Consider the following 19,707-nt stretch of genomic DNA (forward strand, 5'->3'; position numbering starts at 1 on the left):
CCAAATTGAGGCAAAAGCGGAAGTTGTATGCCCGTGTGTACCATCTGTGTTTACCCTGTTTTGAGCAAGTTTTATCTGTGTGTGATTGGTTACCTTGTACGAAAATTTTATTATTAAATTTGAATTTAAGAATAAAATATAAATGAGAAAAGATAAGTGGAGAAGGATTGCATTGGAATTATATATTCTTTTAATGGAATAAAAAATTAATTTCTTGTGTCATTAATGTTATAACATAACCTAGTTGTTTGTTGATACATTAGAGTTGTCAAGTTACAATGCTATTTTTAATTAAACGATTCACTTTCATTCTATTTATACTCTGTCATGTCTCCCTCCTTTAATTTATACAGTATAAAATCATTGTTATATGTACATATAATTTCAGTTTTACACTTCAGAGCATATTTGAAAATGCGCGCGCTTTTCGACGCGTTTCCGGTTTTGCCTTATTTGCGCTCTGTTGTCCGTACTCTTATAGCGTTTTCGAATAAACGGGGTTTGAACGATCTAGGGTTGATCAATCACTATTTTACTATAAATGCAAGTCTTTCATTGGTGGAGAGGTTGCAATGACGTCATTAACCAATCTTGGGTCGTTCAAATCCTGTATAATCGAAAACGCTATTAGGGCGTTATTCATAGTCCGTTCTTATATTCAAAATTGTCTTAAGCACGGACTTATATTCGCTCTCTTCGTCACACATAGATTGTGTCTGACGAAGAGAGCGAATATAAGTTCGTGCTTAAGACGATCTTGAATATAAGAACGGACTATGGGCGGTATTCATAGTCCGTTCTTATATTCAAGATCGTCTTAAGCACGAACTTATATTCGCTCTCTTCGTCAGACACAATCTATGTGTGACGAAGAGAGCGAATATAAGTCCGTGCTTAAGACAATCTTAAATATAAGAACGGACTATGAATACCGGCCAATGAATACCGGCCTTACTTTGAGGTACTCTACGTTGACTGTGTTTGCAGCGCCGTCTATCTTACCACAGGGGAGATCGGTGAACTAAAATGTCCGCCATTTGCAATTTATTCATATACATTGCAATACATTGCAAGTGCACGTGGTTTTGCGTTTGTGCAAAAGTTTTCGTGCAGTTTTTGGGTACAGTGAACAGCAGTGAACAAAAATGCGAGCTTGTTGCGTCTCTGGATGCAAGTCCACTGGAAAAGTGCTATCGCATCAGTTTCCAAAAAAAGCAAGTCGTCGCATGAACTGGTTACAACGTTTAAGATTGACGGAACAAAATGAAGACATTATTAATAAATTACGCGTGTGTCACGAACATTTTAAAGATAGTGACTACAGTTATTCCATAAATAGGAGACGTTTAGTGGACACAGCTATTCCGTCAATTAATATATGTGAGGATCAAATAGAAACATCCCAGCAAGAAACAGAAATATTCCAACAGGAAATAGACATACATCCAGAAGAAAATCATCATCAGGAGCCAGCAACTACACAAGTAGAAAATATAACAGATCATGAAAGATTAATTCAACATGATCAAAGCATTCAATTTATTAGACAGGATATAGAAATGATAAAAGAACAATTACAAACACAAGAGACTGCAAACCAAGAAGTGTTAAAAGAAATAATGAAAGAACGTGAACAAAATACAAGAAAAAGAAGACCTAATCTTTTAAGAATAACAAGAAAACAAAACTCACCCCTTATTGCTAGAAAATTTTATAACAGCACTATAAAATTGCAAAAAGAACCAGACGATTGAAGAAAATAGTTATGGGTTTGAAAAATGATATAAAATTGAAAACAGTTAAATTAAATACAACAAATAATAAAGGCAAAAAGGATAAAACTGCTGTTGTACGACAAAGATTTATGGACATGATAATAAGAAATGACAGAGTTGCACCACAGGTAAAAATTCAATCTGTTTCTTACATATAAAAATCCTTTCATAAACTAATTCCTCAATTATTTGTTTTGAGAGATTGATATAATATATATATTTATACTAGATATTGTACATATTAAAATCCAATAATGAATTAATAAATACATTAATATTCATGAATAATGTACATATTAATATATATATAAAGAATTGTATATATATAAAGAATTAATGAATGGTAAATTGAAATGTAAAAATACAATAAGAAATATTAATTACATATATAATACAATTGATTTATATACACTATCGATTTATATGTAGAATAAATTTTGATTATATAAAGTTTATTACATAAAGTAAATAAAATTTATTATATAAACTTTCAGTAAAAATCGGATAAAATAGATTTACAATTTATAATTTTTGATACTATATTCATTTTTATAATATAATATTTACACTTTTTTATTTATAAATTATGTTCATATTATAATAATATTTTGTATTTATATTAACATATTTTAGGCTAGAAGATACACATTAGAAGACAAAATGTTTTGCATTTCAATTTATAAAAGGTCACCTTCTACATATAAGTTTTTGTCCAAATATTTGTTTTGCCCGTCCTCTTCCATATTAAATAAACAATTACAACAAATTCCTTTTGATACTGGGTGCAATAAAATTATCATACAATATTTAAAATTACTTGCAACTGAAATTGATCCTCAAGATCTAACATGTATACTTATATGGGATGAAATATCTATTCAACCTGCTATGCACTACGACAAAAAAACTGACAAAATCATAGACTTCGAAGATTGGGGTAATAGAAGAACTCGAAAATTTGCCGATCACTGTATTGTTTTTTACATGAGATGTTTAGCATCAGGCAACCACATGCCAATTGGCTATGGATACTGCAGAGCATCAACATATTCAATGCAATTATCAAAATATATAAAAGAATGGTTGACAATATTAATTCAGTGTGGTTTCAAGCCAGTTGCAACAGTTTGCGATCAAGGTGGCACGAATATTGCAGCAATCAATTCTTTAATTAAAGATACACAACTATGTGGCATAAAAGTAAGTAATTCACGTACGTGCTTATCTTTGACAAATAAGTATGTGTACAATTATATTTGCATTTATATATATATATATATATATATATATATACATTTCATATACATAATTTTTGATATTGATTGATTGTAATATTGTAATTATTATTTTCTAGAAAATCAGGCAATAAGAAAATCGCACAATGACAGACAAACAACAAGTAATATTTTTTCGATAAAAGGGCAGAATATTATACCATTGTTTGATTATGTGCATTTACAAAAAGGAATTCGTAATATATAATTTTATGTTTAAAGATATATCATTTATTGATAAAAACGAAATAAACAATAATAATAACAATAATTGCCTGAGTGCACAGACAAAGTATGCCTCATGGGAGGCAATACAAGCTGCATACGAAATAGATAAATTTTCTCCACGGAGGCAACCTAGAAGGCTGTTGGAAAAATTAGTAGATAAACACATCTATCCAGCTCTAATTCCTAAAATGAAGGTAAAATATGCGGTACAAGTTTTAAGTCACACGATTGCAACTGTTCTTGAATTTTGTGGACTTTTAAAACAAGGTAAGCAAAATAATAAATAATAATATATAATAATAATAAATAAAAATAATATAAATAAATAAAAGTTATAAATGATAATAAATAAAAATAAATAATAATTTATATTAAGTTTCAAAAAAATTTTATGTTTTTAAACAGGATAATAAATAACATTATTTGATAAAAGATTATAACTATTTTTTTGAAATGAAAAACTTTATATGAAAATATTAATTATATTGTAGATGTGTTTGAGACAACTAAAGGCGCTATTAAATTGCCTGAGTGTACTCTTGCAACAGCAGATGTTATTTTCTTTTTTGATAATTTATTTGACTCATTTAATGGAAGGAAAGGGCAAGGTCTGAGTAGTATAATAAGCAAACAAAGTAACCACGTGGTGTTTTGGCAAAAGGCTATACGCATGCTTTGCAAGATGGAATTTGTGGACAAAAAAACTCATAAACCTATCAGAAAAAATGCACCAAAATGTATTAAAAATTGGATTTGGACCATCAAAGGTGCATTACTTTTATGGAAAGAACTTCAAAAATGTAATTTTTCTACTTTTAATTTAAGATTATTAAATCAAGATTTATTGGAAAATTTTTTTGGTCAAGTCAGATATATTGGACATTGCAACAATAATCCGTCGCCATATCAGTTTTCTACTGCTTTTAAGAGTCTTTTAATTGCCAACATCACATTAAAACATTCTCCGTCAGCAAATTGTAAAGAAATTCACAACAGTAAATCCATGTCATTAATAAATATGTTTCGCGCAAGCGAAATAATATCAAATAAAAATAATTCTGAAAAAGTGGAATGTACAGAAGGTATTATACTTAATGAAAAGAAACAAAACATTTTTATTGACACACAAAAAATTATAAATAAAGTACAGAAGAAAATTCAATGTGCGAAGTGTACAGAAGAATTAAACAGTAACGATTTTTTACAAAAATTACAAAGTAATATTACATCTATCGAAGAACGGATGCCAGACTTGTGCTACGAAATAAAAATCAAAGAAAAATTAATGAATATTTTAAAGAAAGACTTGGTTGCAACGCATTGTACTCTCGTTTTGAACACCATTTTAGATATGACGACACAAACATATTTAATACAATGGTGTAACTTCATAAATAAAATATTAAATGGAACCATTGAGGAAGTGGAAAAAAATTTTATTATTCATCAAGCAGAAAGATGTGCCATGCGATATCAGAAGAAGAAAAAAAGTAAGAATAATTAGCATAATTGTACACTTTTCATTGCAATTTTTTTTACATTTTATTTTAAATTATTAAAATTAATGTATTACATTTTTGTTGCAGAAGTTGTAGCGGAAATTGATTTACCTTTATGATATTTGTTTTCTTTTCTTGTATTAAGAAACATTGAATGGGTATGCACTGTAACATGGAATTGATTTCACTTTATTAAAAAACATTGAATGTTTTTTCTTGTATTAAGAATTTGGTACAAACGTACTTCAAACTCCAAAATATAGTATGTTTAAGTTGTAAGTATCTGTTTATCAATATTTGACATAAATTTTTGTTACACAGTCTGTCATCAAAATTAATTCAGAACAATTTGTTGAGTGTAATAATTTTTCAATATTGATGTTACAGCGATTATCAAGGATTCCAAGATTCAAAATCCAGAATTTGATTTGACAGAAATATCTGTAATATCTGAAATATCTGTATTTATTAATATTGTACGTAATTTTTCTTATATATATTACTAATAAAAATAATAATAAAACTTAAACAATATTATTATTCATTTATTTTTCCTAAAATTTAAATATAAGTGTAAAAAAATTGTGAAAAACTAATTTAATATATATATATATATATGTAAAGAAAAAGTATTTTCTTCAATTTAAACGAGCCGCGCTCCTCGGACTCGGCGCACTATGCAAACTGACCCCGCTAGATGGAACGAGCAATACGAGAAATGCATCGACTGATTATCGACAGACAGGGAAACAGAGACGAGAGGAAAAAATAGACAAAGAGAAACGAGCGCACGTATGCAAGGAAGAATTAGGAGAGAAAGATAAAGTAGTTAAAAGATATTGTGAAAGACTAGAGACCAAGTTAGTGTAAATAAAAGGATAATAATAGGCTTTAATTGTCGTTTCTTTGTTTACAGGTAAGAGTGTGAACATTGTAAATAGTTGTGAATAGTGAATAAATTTTAAACTTTGTTTACAGAGAAACATATTGTGTCGATTATTATCCGTGAACGACCTAAGAGAGGATAATTGTCTTATAAAACGACAATTTCAGTCAATATGGAAAAACTACAATTTGAGTTTACAGTAGTAGCATCAAACAAGGATGACAAAACAAATATAATTAGTATAACCTCAATTAATACAGAGGAAGGGAAAAGGTATGTCCTACCTGCAGAGTTTAGACATATAGGTTATCACAAGGAATTAACAAAAACAGAAAATTATAGTAAATTAAAAAACACTCTGAAAACAAGACACCAAAAAAGAAAAGTGTGGATAAAAATGACAAAAAAGTTAAAAAATATTTACATAGATGAAGACCAGAATTTGCAATTTGAGAACCAATATCTAAAAGAAATAGACGAGGAAAAATCAGAAGATAAAACACAAAATGACAACTTAACAAAAATATTGGAAAAACTTGTGGAGTCATCAAAAAGAAAGGAAGAAGGGAAGAATTTAAAACAAATTTCGGAAAAGTTTATGATTGAAAAATTTACCAGCAAACATTCAAACGCGAAACAATGGATAGAAACATTCGAGAAAGAGTGTACAAGATTCGACATTATAGAAGATGAAACAAAGATAGAAATACTAAGATTGTTTTTAGACAGATCCTGTTCAGACTGGTTGTGCAACATTAACAAAGTTAACTGTTGAGGCCAGATGGGATGAATGGAAAGATAGATTTTTAGAGACCTTTGCGGATAAAGGATGGAGCACTGTGAAATATGCTTTATCATTTAGATATAAAGAAGGATCACTTACGGATTATGCAATAAAGAAAGAAAGACTTTTGTTAGACATGAATAAAGATATAGATTCAAAAACACTGACAACCCTAATAGCAATTGGATTGCCAGAATTTATTATAAACAAAATAGACAGAGAACAATGCCAAGATTCAACCGCTTTATTTAACGAAGTCAGGAAATATGAAAATCTAATATATAAAAAAGCTTATCTACACAAAAATGAGTTTGGATATAAAAAGAAAGGTGAAGAAAAAAAACCGTGCAGAACATGCGAAAGTTTGAATAAAGGCATTAGATATCACCCTGCAGAAAAATGTTGGTTCAAAACAAAAGACGAAGGAAAATATACCAACACAACAAATTTAGTAGGTAACAACTCAGTTATTGATGTAAAGTTAAACACCGAGAAAAAAAACGAATAAACACACCATTAATCAGGGTCAAGCTATTAATAGAAGATAAGCTAGAAATTCAAGGAACATATGATCCAGGATCTCAGGTATCACTTATAAATTCAAGACTGATTAAAATAAAAGAAAAAAAAACGATGTAAATAAAATATACTTGAAAACGGTTAATGGTGTGGGAACAACAAAAGGATTAATTACAATTAAGATAAAAATATTTGATACTGAAAAAAAAATGGACGTGTACATAGTTGAAGAAGAAAACTTTCAGGACTTCATCATTGGGCTAGATATGATAAAAAACTTTAAATTAATACAGAACGAAGATTTACAAATTTCACAGAAGAAAGAACCAGATTTAAAAATAAAAACAGATAATTACAATAAAAATAAACAATACTTCGTAAATTTTAACGAACACATCAAAGAAGATGAATTTAAAGTTATTCTAGACCATTTAGATAATATAAAGAAAACCAGGATAAAAAAACTAATAGAAGAATATAACCCCATATTTGCAAAAGACAAATATGACATCGGTTCGGTAACAGACTATGAGGCTAGAATAGATCTAATTGTGGATAAATACTGTAGTAAAAGACCATACAGATGTACAATAGAGGATAAAAAAGAAATTGAAGAGCAAGTGGGGAAGTTACTAGAGAAAGGAATAATTGAAGAATCCTACAGCCCTTTCGCTGCGCCAGTGACATTAGCCTATAAAAGAGATGAAGGAAAGAAATCTAGATTATGTATAGACTTCAGAGACTTAAATAAGATTATTATACCACAGGCCCAACCATTTCCACTAATAGACGACCTGATAATAAAAACAAGAAACTGCAAATACTATACTACACTAGATATAAATTCTGCTTTTTGGTCGATCCCACTACGCATTGAAGATAGAAAGAAAACAGGATTCGTAACACAGGATGGACACTTTCAATGGACATGCCTACCATTCGGATTAAAGACGTCACCAGCAATTTTCCAAAGAATTTTATCCAACATATTAAGAAAACATAATCTTAAAGAATTCACAGAAAACTATATAGACGACATATTAATTTTTTCAGAATCATTTCAAGAACATGTAGAACATATAAAAAGAGTACTGGATGCGATAATAAATGAAGGTTTCAGGTTAAAACTAAAAAAATGTACATTTGCAGCAAAATCAGTGAAATATCTCGGACACATAATAGAAAACAATACAGTGAGACCAGTGAAAGATAATTTAATTTCAATTCAAAATTTTCCAACCCCTAAAACACAAAAAAATATCAGACAATTCTTAGGAAAAGTCAATTTTTATCATGAGTACATACCGAAAAGCTCGATATTGTTAGACCCACTACATAGATTATTGAGGAAAAATGAAAAATTTATATGGGCAGAAGATTGTGAAAGGTCTTTTACAGAAATAAAAAAATTGCTATGCTCTCAACCAGTGCTAGAGATATTCGACAAAGATTTGCCTATACGGATTTACACAGACGCATCACTTGAAGGTATAGGCGCAGTATTAAAACAGGTACAGCACAACGAAATAGAGAAGCCAGTAGCGTACTTCTCAAAGAAATTAAACGAATCCCAAAAAAGAAAAAAAGCGATATATTTGGAAAGCCTGGCTGTCAAAGAAGCGGTAAAATATTGGCAACACTGGTTGATCGGTAGAAGATTTGAAGTGTATTCAGACCATAAACCGCTAGAGAACATGAACATCAAAGCTAGAACGGATGAAGAACTAGGTGACATAAATCATTATTTATCACAATACGACTTTCAAATAAAATATGTCCCAGGAAAAGATAACGCCGAAGCGGATTGCCTAAGCCGAAATCCAGTATTAGAACCAAGCGAGAATACGGAAGAAGTACTGAAATTAGTAAATTTAATGAAGATAGAGGAAATAAAGATAGACCAAAATGAAAATAAATGGATAAAGAAAAGGGAAGCAAAATTAATTTAAAAAGATGGAATATTCTATAGAAAAATCAGAAATAAAGAGAAGATAATTTTATCCGAAGAATCAAGTATAGAGATAATAAAAGAAATACATTATGAATGGTGCCACATAGGGATTAGACAAACAATAAATAAGATATGTCCATATTATACAGCCAGAATTCTAACAGAAAATATAAAAAAAATATGCAAGAATGTGAAATATGTACCAAAAATAAGTCTAGAGGCCAAGAAAAATATGGTCTGATGTCACAGTTAGGACCAGCAACCAGACCGTTTGAAATAATGTCAATAGACACTATTGGAGGCTTTGGAGGACTAAGATCGACAAAAAAATACCTTCACCTATTGGTTGATCATTTTACCAGATACGCAGTTATTACAACTTCGAAGACACAAAATGCTACTGATTTTATCAAGCTAGTAAAAAACGTACTAGAAACAGACAAGATTGAAACAATACTCACAGACCAATACCCAGGCATCAATTCGAGGGAATTTAAAGAATACCTAGAAGAAAACGATGTTAGACTGATTTTCACTGCTGTAAATGCACCATTTTCAAATGGCTTAAACGAAAGATTAAACCAGACGCTAGTCAATAAAATAAGATGTAAAATAAAAGAAGGTAAAAAGGAAAAAGCTTGGACAACGGTTGCTAGGGAATGTGTAGAAAGATACAATGAGACAGAACATACGGTCACTGGTTTTGCACCAAAGTATCTGCTGGATGGCACGGACACAAGTATTTTACCTAAAGAATTAAGAAGAGGACAACACCAGGAGGACTGGATGAAAGATAAGAAATTAGCCCTAGAAAGAACCATTAAGTCACATGATTATAATAAAAAATTATTTAATAAAAATAGGAAACATCACGAGTTTAATACAGGTGGCATGGTATATATAGAAAATGGTAATAGATTAAACAGGAAAAAGCTAGACGATTTGAGAATTGGACCATTTAAGATAACGAAAAAAATATCGAACTCGATATACAAAATTAAGACTAATAGAAAAAAATCAGAGACAAGCTTGTTCCACATAACAAAACTGATCCCAATATCGGGAATGGATGAGGACACAGATGAAGAGGATTAAACCGGAAAACCTAAGGTGAGAATGCGCTGCGACGATTCTCATCCTAGGGGGGGAGATGTAAAGAAAAAGTATTTTCTTCAATTTAAACGAGCCGCGCTCCTCGGACTCGGCGCACCATGCAAACTGACCCCGCTAGATGGAACGAGCAATACGAGAAATACATCGACTGATTATCGACAGACAGGGAGACAGAGACGAGAGGAAAAGATAGACAAAGAGAAACGAGCACACGTATGCAAGGAAGAATTAGGAGAGAAAGATAAAGTAGTTAAAAGATATTGTGAAAGACTAGAGACCAAGTTAGTGTAAATAAAAGGATAATAATAGGCTTTAATTGTCGTTTCTTTGTTTACAGGTAAGAGTGTGAACATTGTAAATAGTTGTGAATAGTGAATAAATTTTAAACTTTGTTTACAGAGAAACATATTGTGTCGATTATTATCCGTGAACGACCTAAGAGAGGATAATTGTCTTATATATATATATATATACACCGTCTGTCCGGAAAGTTCTGGGACTGATTTTTTTCCCGGCCAATAAGTAGCGCCTCTCGTTGGACAACTAAAGAACCTTTTAGTAGCAACAATTAACCATAAACATACGTTTGGTTAAACGGCCTCAATTACTCTGCTTAATACTAAAAGCTTATGAATTAATTTCGTTTTTTTGGCCTGTCAAAAAAATCGTGATGGAGCAGAGAGCAGTCATCAAATTTAATTTTAAATTCGGTAAAACGGCTATGGAAACGTACGAGTCTATGAAAATCGCTTACGGTGATGACTGTTTATCACGTTCAAAAGTATTTGAATGGTACAAACGATTTAAAGAAGGCCGAGAGTCGCTTAAGGATGATGCGAGGACGGGGCGCCCCACCACGAGTTCGACAGACGCAAACATTGCAAAGATTCGTGATCTCCTGCTCACTGACCGTCATCTCACGTACAGAATGATCTCAGAAGAGGTCAACATGGCCAAAATAATTGTTCATGAAATTATCCGGAATGTTTTAAGGGGGTACTCCACTCTAAAACACGCTTTTTTCGGGATTTTTTTACAAGAAACTAGTAAAAATTGTTAATATCAGCTTTTTATGTATATATTTTATTATGTTTAGAGAACATAAAAAATATTTTTTAAAGCTAAATTAATGAATATAAATATTAATTAAACCCTATCAAATACATGGTAAAAAAAAAACGGTGCCCATGATTGCGTCCATTCTGGTTATCTGAAACAAAAAATTCAAAAAAATTCTTAATTAGTATAAATTTGGCTATAGCAGGAACTAGAATGGAATAAAAAAATAGAAAATTAAAAAAATGGCAGCACTTTGAAAATTTAGTATGAATTTTCTTATCTTTCGAAGGTTGTCAAAATCGTAAAAAATTTTTTTTTTACTTAATTCTAGTTCCGGCTATAGCGGCACATCTGCTGAGGATGTACACAAAAGCCGGACTTAATCGGTCAAATAGATCTTGAGATATCTTGGGCACCAGTTCAAAAAACATGGTTTTGAGAAAAACGCGTTTAAAGTTTTGCGCCGTTTATGAAGGATCTTTACTTACGAAGATTAATCTGCCAATCCAGGACCATACAGGGGACCTTCCTCATGCTCAAAGAAGTCCTGCTCAGCTGATTTCTCCTCCCTAGTAGCAATTCTGGCTTTCTTTGCAGCATCTGTCGATCGTTTCTCCGAACGGTCAATTCGGCTTTCATCTCGGGAATTTGCGTATATCTGTGCCTGTTGCCCAACAGTCACTCCCATTACAGACAGAGTTTTCAAAATAGAAAGAAATCCTTCGTTAAAAATGATGACTGCTAAAAAAGTGGCGATTTCGACGGTTTTTGGTCCTGAGTGGATGTGTTTTGGAGCAAAAGTCCAAATCAATGAATTTAGTGATTCATTACTGTTTTGTGTTGCTGCTCCTAAACATCTTTCTAATAAATCATCAGATGATAAAGTTTCGTAAATAGGTTTAATTACTTTTAAAACTGTATCATTAAGAGATGCTTGATCATGACTGAAGTTTTGAAGTGTGTTATTGGCTTCGGCTTTACGCCACTTACACCAACTGTCTGAACCAGAAGGACAGTACATATGTTGCGGCTTTTCATCCGTCGAGCTTTTATGATAATATGTAGCCTATATTGCCTTCTTCATTTCAGCAACAGAGTGAGGGTGTCTACGAATGGCTAAACCATAGTATTTCGTAAGCTCGCCGATAACTTTGTCAGTTAATTTTCCAGCGCCCTTTCCGCCAATACCTTTGTTCGCTTTTTTTATGTTCCGAAGTCTTGTGCCCATCCTTTTTTCAACATGACCGACGCACTCTTTTTTTCTGACGATAAGTTCTTCACCATATGGATTAACATCTAAAATACCTTTGAAGGTTTTACTATCCCCTTCTCCAATATACGTGGCATATTTAACACCGTGCTTCTCCGTAGACCTTAAAAACATTTCCGTAACAGCGTCGATCTCCATTTTACCTGCACTACCGATGTGATTTATGGTGCAGTTTTCTTCATGACTTTTGTACCATTTATCAAATTCATGAATTGCATCATTCTTTTTGTTCTTCCACATATTACAAGCTTGGCAAAAACTAGATTTTACAACAGTATCAAGCACTTTCTTGCTATATTTTCCTATAAGCGTAATGACACCGAACAAAGAAGAAAATCCTCTTTTCTTCCACGTTCCATCTCCTGAAACGGTTAAATTGTTTTCAGGATTTCCGGCTTTGGCATTTTTTGTTTTTTCCTCTTCAACTGCACTTTTTATTATAGAATCGTAAACTGACGAAACCGCAAGATGTATATTTTCAAGACAGGCATAGTACGTTTTGAGAGCCAGCCCCTGACTAAAGTCCATCAAACCACAAAATAAATTTATTCCTTCTCTGCCAATTCCCAAGAGTCGCATAATAAATACAATTCGACGATTGATTTCGAATGCCTTGTCAATAAGTGGACACGAATTAATTAATTGTTCACCGCACTTGCACTGCATTACAATTTTGAATCCTAAGCCACGATTAGCGGTCTGATAAAACTTTATATCTTTTTTGCAAATTTTGCAAATTACACTGGAAGCAATTGCAGAGAAAACTGAGAAGAAATTCAAAATGCAGTAGCCAAATTCTTTCGAAATAGCAACGTCCATATCTCTTCTATTTTAAAGTTTCTCAGCCGACGTAGAAGTAAAACTCGTATCCTGCTCAACGGTGTATCTATTTCCTTTAAACTGTCGTTTTGTGTGACGCTCCGCATGAACACGTTTTATTCTGCTTCCTTTTTTATCCATTTTCGCATTAATAGGCCTATTCTGTAATTTTTAACGACAACTATATTGTAAAGAGTTAGAGAATAGTAACAAATAATTCTAACCTCACACTAAATATTTTTGTTGCGTCCTTGTGTCCGCTCTACTCAACGATCAAAGCTATACTAAACTCTCTGAATATTGATCCGAGAGAGCAGATGTTTTCTCAGAAAGATCAGGAAGAAACCGTCAGGCCCCTCTTTCAAACTAAAATCCTACGAGACCTGTCGAGAAAGCTATTGCTCGTCTCCCGCTGCGCTCGGCACTGCGCGCTGTAAGCCGCTCCCTTTAAACCGCTACAACTTCGTCAATTTTATGAATTTAAGCAAATCCCTTTACAGACATATTTTTCATAACATATACTTTGAGAAAAAAAAAATTTTTTTTTCGATTTTTTGAAATTTTTAGAGTAGAGTATCCTCTTAATAAAGAGAAAGGTGTGCGCAAAATTCGTTCCGCACAGTTTGACTCCTGAACAAAAAGAATAGCGTGTGATCGCAACTTGATTGAAATGACAGATGAAGACAATTCTTTTCTCCAAAAAATAATCACAGGTGACTAGTCATGGTGCTTTCAATATGAGCCTACTACGAAACGGCAAAGTGCTGAATGGTTGAGCGTTGGTGAGTCGAGATCGACGAAAGTGCGAATGACAAAATCGAAGACAAAAATCATGCTCATCATATTTTTCGACGCTCAAGGCATTATTCACAAGGAATTTGTTTCCCCGGGCATCACTGTGACTTCCCGTTTCTACTTGGGTGTACTGGAACGGCTTTGCAATAGGATCCGACGAGTTCGATCAGAACGATAGACCGACAAAAATTTTTTCCTGCTGCACGACAACGCGCCCGCCTACACGGCTGGAATTGTAACTCAGTTTTTGACACAAAAACAAGTTCCCGTACTCCAGCATCCTCCATATTCACCTGATCTAGCTCCGTGCGACTTTTTCCTCTTTCCACAACTCAAGTTGCACATGAAAGGAAAATGCTATGATAATATTGAGGATATTCAGGCCAATGCGACGCGTAAATTGAGGAAAATTTCAAAAAAAGCATTTTCGAACAGTTTCCAATGGTTGTACGAACGTTCTAAACGTTGTATTGATATTGGAGGAAATTATGTAGAACATTTAAAGTAATAAAAAATAAAAACTCTATTTTTTCTATTTTTTTAAACGATAGTCCCGGAACTTTCCGGACAGACGGTGTACATATGCCTGTATGTGAATTTTGAATCGGACGGGTTGGGCGCCATATTAATTTTTAGTTCCTTGTAGGTTCTGTGGTAAGATAGGCGACGCTGCAAACACGGTTAATACAAAATACACGGGAGTTGATCAGCCCTGTTTTCTCTGCCTTATCATACGTCCATGACAGACGTCTACGACAGACATAAGTGCTTACTTCTCGTTCTCTGCCATCGGCCTAACTAATATTCCGTAATGGATTCCACGACGCGACGTAAAACTTTAGCGAGCTCAGTTGAGACTGTTCCGACTGCTTAGCGCCATTGCTTCGCGAAAGATCTAATGCGCGCGATTCACGCCGCGAGTAGCGAGGGCGCAGTAGCAGTGTAACAAATGAATGCGGCGAACAGTTGATCAACCGTTTAGTGAGTGATGACGAAACTGTTGCAGAGCGCTGCGATTTATGTAAATATAACAAGAAGTTTTGTAGATCCAACAAGAAAACACTTATTCAAATCCTTATAGTAAAGTTAACCAAACGGTGTTGATATAAGGTGTAAAATTTTGTGACGATAACCAGAAATTCTGTTTCGTTTGACTAAAATATGGTCAACCAGAAGAATTTTGTTAATATAATAAAACCATTTTTCTCAGTTATGTTTCAATTAATTTGCATTTATTCATTAATGTTCTGATTTACAATAATAAATTTCGGACTTACAGATTTTCGGTTTATTTCCGTTGGATTCGCTCGCTTTTCTGGAGTGCGATGTTCTCGTTGATCGGTCGTCGGTTGACTCATTGCTTCCGATGATGAGCCGTTGGTTGAAAGGAGAGGTTCCCGCTCTGACGTGTTTCCTTCAAGTTGCGTTGTGTCTTCAAATTTCCGTGACGGTCTCGTGAATTGTTGACTGATGCAATGTGATATTCTTTTCTGCCAATCTCTCAACGTAGGCATAGGGAATTCAGATTTCCGTAAATTTCGTATTAATTTCTGAGGTAGCGATCGGTTGGTATAGTTCGTTGTGGCAAGATGAGGTTAAATCAAATTTAAAATTCAGTTTGAATGTGGCTTCTTGATTTCTCGCGCTGCGACGCTTGATGTTGTATTTCTTCTCGAATTTTTATTTCACGTACTGCTGACTTCCTGTTGAATTTTCCTTGACGCATTGCTGCGTTATTTTTCTATGTTCTCAAACCGTTCTTATTTCGCATTGCTCGCGAAATTTTCTATGTTCTTATTTGGCAAATATGGCTTCTTGACTTACCCCGACACTGGACGTTGTTCTTCCTGAATTTGATTTGGCGCACTGCTTCTTGCTGAATTTAATTTGACGCACTGCGCTTTGGAGCTGTCCGGTGCCCTTTTTATAGGCGAAATAGGCGGGGCTAAAGATGATGTGGCGCGTGTCAAGGTTCTTCTTTGTTTTTCGCAGTTCGATACGTGATCGGCGATGATTTTCCTTTGTCGGCGAGTTGCATCAGTTGGCTCTTTTCTGTGTTGAGCCATATACGTGATTTCATAGAACATCGCTAGACCTTCAGCTCAGAGTGGAAATTTCCTTCGTCTCATCTCGGATGCTTGATCTTGCAGGTGTTGGTGAGTCATCACATTTGTGTTTGTCGATGCATTCGTCAATCTATTTCATGTTCCGATTCATTATTTTATAACGTATTTCCTCGCTTACAAATAATTATTCACATTGTTTTGTTCGGATATTAACATTGCTCGTTTTCAGATCTACAACGGTGTATAAGTTTGATCTCGGAAAAGTTCTGTTTTCCGTGTCTTAAATTAATTATTGTTTATAGAATGTTAATATTTAACTTATTCTAACGGAATTTCATCGGATATAACAAGACGCAACGTTATAAGTATATAGCCGCAAGTATACCCACATAGCAAAGATCTCCCCAGGATATCCCAATTTGATCGAAATGATCCCAGTTTGATCCAGAGTAAAACGTTATCCGTAGGATTACCTGAGGATATCCCGTGTAGCATGTCCTGTGGATATCTTATCAACGATCTCCGCAGGACATCCCATTTTGATCAAAATGATCCAAACGATACAGATCGATAATAAATAGTTATTCGTAGGTTTTCCTGAATATATTTCTAGTACAAAAAATATACGTACATTAAAATTGCTGTTTTTTTCAAATTTAGCAAAAGATTTCTTACATAAATATTTTTTAGTAAGACATTTTTTTTGCTTAATTTGAACAGAGAACAAATTTAATTTTGTGTGCATGCGTAGACACACATATAACATACAAATATAATTTTAATCCGTCTATTTGTTAAGATCCAAGTACAAGTATTATATATATAGAGAAAATATTTATTTCTATTATATGACGATACTAGACCCACATAGCAAAATTTCATCCTACGGATGTCCGTGGGATGTAATGTAAAGGATTTTCAGATATCCCTGGGATGTCTGTACAAAGCCATAGGATATCCGTAGGGCATCCGTGGGATATCCGAATGTCCGCTTTTCAGATATCCGTAGGACATCCAAAAATAAATCCCTGGGATATCCCTGGGATATCCTACATATGATTAAATTAGATCCCAACAATGTCCCCTGGATATTTTTTTTTATCCAGATAAAATCCAAATAAAATTATTGAATATAGGATGGTGTTAATAATCCGATCTTATATTCGAAATCATTTTAAAACCTCATTCAATCAACAAAATGGTTGCGCAACATTATTTCATTAGTTGAATGAAATCATAAGACAATTCTAAATATAAAATTGGACTATAAATACCACCCAGAAAAATATCTATTTTAAATGTTTATTTAAAATGCCTTTAAAAAATATATTTTTTTAAAGATTTAAACAGAAATTGTTTAGTTTTAAGTTAAGGAAACAATAAAACAGTAATCTTAATAAGTAACGTCACTCTCTTTCTCTCTCGAAAAGTTTCATATTAATTATTATTTATATTTTAAAAATTTACGACAATCTCGCTTTAATGACACCACTATCAAGATATTGTTTTATTACTATTTTTTATTACTCCTTTAAAACTAAAGAATTTTTGAAACATTTTTTCAAAATACATATTTTTTTCAAATATTTTATATAGACATTTGACATGTAAGTATCTTTATGAGCATAAAGGAAAGATTATTAGCAAAATTTCTAAAAATAAAAGCTTCTAATATATTACATTATTTTAAGAATAGACACATTTCAAAAAAGGTAAAGTACGTATAAGTAATATAAATAATAGTACATTTGAAGCACATTTTATTATAAAATATGTAATTTTTTTTTAAATTTTTTATTTATTATATAATGTAAAAATAGTCACAATAAAAATAAAATTTGTATATATAAAAACGAAAACTAAAGATACGTCTTGTACATTTCAAAATTGCACTAGTCACAGTGTTAGATATAAATTAATAAACTTGATATTACTAAATATTATAACTTAATATGAATAATATTACATACATAATATTTTATACATAAAATTGCTAATATTATGTATAATTTATACACATGAACAAAATATAAAAAAAAGTATTAAATATTTTATTGTGCAGCATTCAGTTTTTTTATTTTTTTAATTGCATGACGAAGTCATGATTTAATTGGTTCCGAAATTTCGTGCTCAGTAGCTTGCGGGTATTTTAATTGAACTGTACCTACAAATACGTATAAACATTTATATAACATAAATATAAACATATACCTCTCAATATATTTTTAATTTTTTTAAACCAGATGTTTAATGAATTAGATGGAAAGTTAATCTAATTTTTATAATTTAATAACTAAATCTAATGTATGTATTATATGTATATGCATTATGTATAGATTTATTATTGTAAATATCTATGTGTTTAAGTGTTTGTTTATGTATTTGTATGTGTGGGTATATATATATATATATATATATATATATATATATACGTAGTATATATTCACTAAACTTACATTCACTAAATTTATTAACAAAACAAACATTAATATTTCCTACATATACATAATTCTTGTCATTTTTCAAAGAACTAGTTATTCTTAAAGATGCATGTATTATGTTACCTTGTTTATGCCATAAGTTAAGAATATTATGTTACCTTGTTTACGCAATAATTAATGATGACTTAAATATTAGTATCTATAGTCTTTTTTTTACTGTAAATAAGCAAACTCTTCCTGCAATATAATTTAAAACAATAATATTGAATCCTATTTTCACTATACTATACATATACATAATATTACATACGTAAAACTAACTTATTTGTAAAAATTATATACATATATATATATATATGTATATATATATATATATATATATATATATAATTGTGCTATAAATATATATATAGCACAAAAATTAATATAAAATATATAAATAAAAATTGTAGTAGCGGTGTTCTACTAACCAACATCTCTCAAACATAACCTTATTTATGATATATATAGAAAGATGACCTGCATATGATATAATAATTTTAGATTTTAATAATTATCTGTCAATTTAATAGTTCCTGACGCCTTATATTATCGCTTATGCGCCTTTTTCCGTTTTTTAAGGGAGAATCATAGCACAAAACTCACACTTCACTGTCTGCGTTAATCTCAATGTTCACCGATCTACAACACTAGAATTTGATTCGAGTTGTCGATTCGAGAAAGGTTAGGTAATCAAAAAGCGGTAATCTTATACAGTGATGGGAGAAAGTTCCGTAACGGTCAAATATCTTGGAAATTAATGATTATGGAAGAAAATGTTTAATACAAAAGTTTTAATATATTAAGTGGTCTATTATATGGTTATATTGAAATGACCTTCATGTGACCTTGAAGGACACCGCAAAGGTCAACTTTGAAATCTTAAATGGAAACTCCTATTTTCTATTACATATTCTTAAAGCTGGTGTCAAGACGTTTCCGAAACACTATAATGAAGTTATTTTTTATTAAATACTTTTCGAGTTATGAGGCTTGAAAGTTACAGCATTTTGACATAAAATACAAAATATCTTGTAAAACATTCAATTTTCAGGAATCTTACCTTAATACTTTTATGCATAAAATAATGAGACGAATCAATTGATATAAAGAAAACACATTGTTGCTTTTAAAAAAAAATATGCAGCTGCATGTTGCAAATTACATATTTTTTCTTCTGAAAGATTTC

General features: G+C 31.8%; 1 protein-coding gene and 1 pseudogene across 3 annotated transcripts; one reads left to right on the plus strand and one right to left on the minus strand.

Moving 5' to 3' along the window:
* Positions 1–947: 947 nt before the first annotated feature.
* On the plus strand, positions 948–10,627 carry LOC137000881 (uncharacterized). Of its 3 annotated transcripts, XR_010891054.1 has the most exons (4): positions 2,859–2,975; positions 3,130–5,692; positions 5,755–10,366; positions 10,429–10,627. XR_010891054.1 is itself a non-coding variant. In XM_067358464.1 (3 exons), the coding sequence occupies exons 1-2, from the start codon at positions 1,766–1,768 to the stop codon at positions 3,099–3,101; spliced, it is 831 nt and encodes a 276-aa protein (XP_067214565.1). In that variant the 5' UTR covers positions 948–1,765; the 3' UTR covers positions 3,102–5,692; positions 5,755–10,433. The 3 variants fall into 3 exon arrangements, 1 of the variants encoding a protein (XP_067214565.1); XM_067358464.1 differs by adding an exon at positions 948–1,903 and having other exon boundaries at positions 2,409–5,692; positions 5,755–10,433; XR_010891053.1 differs by having other exon boundaries at positions 5,755–10,433.
* Positions 10,628–11,170: 543 nt separating this feature from the next.
* On the minus strand, positions 11,171–14,059 carry LOC137000880 (uncharacterized; annotated as a pseudogene).
* Positions 14,060–19,707: the final 5,648 nt, after the last annotated feature.

This window comes from Linepithema humile, chromosome 6 (assembly GCF_040581485.1).
Source record: "Linepithema humile isolate Giens D197 chromosome 6, Lhum_UNIL_v1.0, whole genome shotgun sequence".
In the NCBI taxonomy this organism is placed as follows: domain Eukaryota; kingdom Metazoa; phylum Arthropoda; class Insecta; order Hymenoptera; family Formicidae; genus Linepithema; species Linepithema humile.

Bases quoted from the DNA above. Each gene is read 5' to 3' on its own strand.
- LOC137000881 (XM_067358464.1), top strand. From the start codon at position 1,766: ATGGGTTTGAAAAATGATATAAAATTGAAAACAGTTAAATTAAATACA. The intron at 1,904-2,408 runs GTAAAAATTCAA...AACATATTTTAG, and splicing joins ATGACAGAGTTGCACCACAG to GCTAGAAGATACACATTAGA.